The sequence below is a fragment of the Mus caroli genome, chromosome 11, assembly GCF_900094665.2.
Source record: "Mus caroli chromosome 11, CAROLI_EIJ_v1.1, whole genome shotgun sequence".
In the NCBI taxonomy this organism is placed as follows: domain Eukaryota; kingdom Metazoa; phylum Chordata; class Mammalia; order Rodentia; family Muridae; genus Mus; species Mus caroli.
In genome coordinates, this window is record NC_034580.1 from 111368897 (window position 1) to 111372705 (window position 3809).

Sequence of the window (3809 nt, forward strand, 5' to 3'; positions counted from 1 at the left end):
TTTTAAACAAGAAGTTTATTTAAACAACAAGACGCTTGACTTGAAGGGAAAACTATCTAGGATCATTTTGTTCAAGAGTAATTTATCCCTACTTAAAGACAGATTGCCCTACATGTAACAGCTACGTACAAAAAAGTTATAAAATTGTCCTTGGTTTTACAATGATAAATGAAAAACATTAAAATTCTCCAATCGAACAAGGTATGCAAGGATTTGGTGTTGTTGGGTTTTTTTGTTAAAACAATGAGAGCAAAATAACTTACTGGAATATAAAGATAAGAGCTGAATGAGCATGCCACTAATGGAGAAGGGGGTATTTTCACAAACCCAGTATTTTTCCCCAGACCATCTCCATCTGATGTCAACCAGAAAAGAACATCGGCCATTTAGTTTAAAAAAGGAAAAGAAAAAAAAAAAAAAGAGCACTATTCGTGTGCACATACACCAGTTACTTTATGTACAATAAAGAAATGGGGACAGGGAAATGAAAGAAGAGAAAACTATACTGTAGTAGTCAGGATGTGGTGGGACCAAATTGTGGCTTTCTAATTGAGAATGTATTCTTGGTCTATAACAAAATTCTGGAGTAAAGTAGCAGGCTCCCTTTTTAGTAGACACCTCCAGTCTGCTGCTGGAACACATCAATCGTATCTTCATCCTCCATTTCCAACTAGCACAGAAAAGAAAACAAATAAGACCAGTGAGGAAAAAATTTCAATGTCTACTTTTCATATTAAATTTAAGTACATGTTCCATACCAGCCCAGGCTTCTCTACTACATCCGTTTCAGGAAAACCAAGCATGGGGAAACACACTTGTCTAAAAGCCCAGCATTATGGAGCTCAAGAAAGGGAAATGAATAAAGTGACAGCCATAGGCTGGTCTCAAATGCTTACAAACCTACCTTCAATCTGCCAAGCACTGCATTGGAAAGCAGTTTTGATTAGCCCAATCATCATCACGCATGGCTACACACACACCACACACACACATACACAATCAGCACTCCAGGGTACTGAGACTCTAGACTCTGACACCAGCCTAGACTACAACATATGTGATACCCAGTCTTCAAAAAATAAAATTTTTTTTTTAAATTGGAAAGCAGAGGCAGGTGGATTTCTGAGTTCAAGGCCAGCCTGGTCTACAGAGAAAACCCTGTCTCCAGAAAAAAACTAAAACTAAAAAAAAAACAATAGGTGGAACAACATTATGAACTAACCAGTACCCCGGAGCTCTTGACTCTAGATGCTTATGTATCAAAAGATGGCCTAGTCGACCATCACTGGAAAGAGAGGCCGATTGGACTTGCAAACTTTATATGCCCCAGTACAGGGGAATGCCAGGGCCAAAAAGTGGGAATGGGTGGGTAGGGAAGTGTATGGGGGACTTTTGGGATAGCATTGGAAATGTAATTGAGGAAATATGTAATAAAAAAAAAATACTGGAAAAAAAAAAAAGGCTAGCATGTAAACTTTTAAAAGGCGGACACAGCCTCTCTACAGAAGCCATTTGTTTGGCTGCCTCTGCTTCCTGTTCCCGAAGCAACTGCTCAACCTCCACCTCTGGTTGCAAAGCCTCCTCATCAGCCTGCACGTCCAGCTGCTGCATCAGCTCCTCCAGCTTCTTGGCCTTTCGGAGCTCGTACCTCGGCACTTTTGTGACCATGGTGGGAATTCTCAAGTCCTGGTTCCTGTGGCTGACTTCCAACACCAGGTAGCTTTCCATCAACAGAGGAAGAGGTGGGTGTGAGGGGACTGGGGGCCACAGGGGAAGGAGGGCGTGGCTTTTGACTGTTAGCTCTCTGTTTTGGTGCAGAGAGCAGCTGCTCTGGAAGCAATGAGGCTGACCCATCTTGGAGGCCAAGCTTTTGGCTCTGCTCTAGAAATGTAAACTTTTAAATGTAAACTTTTAAAATAAGGCACAATACTCTTAGGAAATAGCATATTTGTTAAATAGCCTCAAAAGAAACTATCAGACCAGCCAGGTGTGGTAGCCCACGCCTTCAATCCCAGCACTCAGGAGGCAGAGGCAGGAGGATTTCTGAGTTTGAAGATTTCTGTAGCCCAGGACAGCCAGGGCTACACAGAGAAACCCTGTCTCAAAAAAAAAAAAAAAAAAGCAAAGCAAAACAAAACTATCAGACCAAAATCAATCAAATTTTTAAAATTATTCAGTAGCTAGGCACAGCAGCTCATCTCTGAGATTAGCCAGGAATACAGTGAGACCATCTCAAAAAGCAAAAATCCCAACTACACAGTACTGTATTTGCATCTGTATTTGTCTTGGAACTCACTTTATAGACCAAGCTGATCTCAAACCTCACACTCCCATGGATCCACCAGCCTCTGCATCCACAGAGTAAGGTCTTAACATAGAAAGCAACACTGTAGAGAGTGAACTGGCTCTTTAGAAGTTCTTTTTATGGCAAGCTGGACGGCTCAGTGGGTAGCAGCTCTTGCCCTACAAGTCCAACTACCTGACAATGAGTTGAATCTTCCAGAACACAATGTAAATCGAGAACTGAAGCCTGAAATTAGCCTGACTCCCCCACCCCCACTCCCTGCCACACAGGCTTTAGAAATCCCAATGGAGGTTGATAATCCCAGCTTTTGGGAGGTACAGACAAGAGGAGCAAGAATTTAAGATCATCCTCAACAAGACATGTTTGTACCAGCCTGGGGCTCCATGAGCTGCTCTAGAGGAGCTGTGTGGGGGAAGGAACATGGGACGTATTCCATCCTAAAACTTGTAAAAGATAAAAATCACATCCTCTGGACACCCATAAAAGGACAACTTACTCAGGCCACCATAGTCAGCCCATAAGAAACTCTTCCATTAACTCCACAATACTTGGCTAAACATTTTTTTTTTAATTGAAAAAAGAAGCAGCTGGTCTCTTTTTAAAGTATCGTCTTACCATAACTGTGGTGTTTATCAGTGGAACCACCTTGTGTTCCTGTATTCTGAGGCTGAAGCAGAGGATGGATGGAAGACTTAGACTGGACTGTGTTAAAAGATGAAGGCAAGCTTAGCTATACAAGTAGACCTTATCTCAAAAATGGTGGGCTGATAAGATGGCTGAGTGAGTAGAGGTGTTTGATCTCAAGTCTGAGAACCTGAATTGCATCCCCAGAGTCATTCTGAGAATACAAATGAGACCAGGCTAGCTTTGAACTCACGGAGCTCCTCTGCCTGACATTAAAGGCATGTACCGCCACTCCAGGACAAGTATTTTTGTTTGTTGGTTTGATTTTTTGAGACAGGGTTTCTCTGTGTAGCTCTGGCTGTCCTGGAACTTGCTCAGTAGAGCAGGTTTGGCAGAGGTTCACCCCTGCCTTTACCTCAGAAGTGCTGGGATTAAAGATGTGAGCCAATACTGCTCTGCAAAAGCTCTCAATTCTGGAAATACACACAAAAATGTAAAAGAAGTTTTCTAAAATCTTAGGATGACAGCAGAAGAGAACACTTCTAAGTTGAATTTCAAATTCAACTTGAAAATTTCACAAAGTTCCAGAGTAAGAGATCACAGTTTTGCCTGCATTTACAAGAAGGCATTGCATAGTACCTCCTTATGGTTAAAACAGATAACTGGAGACTGCTGCTCATGAGAAATCCTTCAGCATTCTCCCTTGACTACAACTTGGATATGGCAAGTCTTAAAATCTACCGAGCGGTGGTGGCGCACGCCTTTAATCCCAGCACGTGGGAGGCAGAGGCAGAGGCAGGCAGGCAAATTTCTGAGTTCAAGGCCAGCCTGATCTACAAAGTGAGTTCCAGGACAGCCAGGGCTATACAGAGAAACCCTG

General features: G+C 42.4%; 1 protein-coding gene across 3 annotated transcripts in view; it reads right to left on the reverse strand.

Annotated features, from left to right (window-relative positions):
- Sumo2 (small ubiquitin like modifier 2) overlaps positions 1 to 3809 on the reverse strand; it is a 14001-nt gene continuing 10192 nt past the window's right edge. For all 3 annotated transcript variants that reach the window (XM_029484110.1, XM_029484109.1, XM_021176719.2), the window contains exon 6: positions 1 to 670. In XM_029484110.1, coding sequence (XP_029339970.1) covers positions 608 to 670 — 63 coding nt within the window. In that variant the 3' untranslated portion in view covers positions 1 to 607. The remainder of the gene's footprint in view (positions 671 to 3809) is intronic.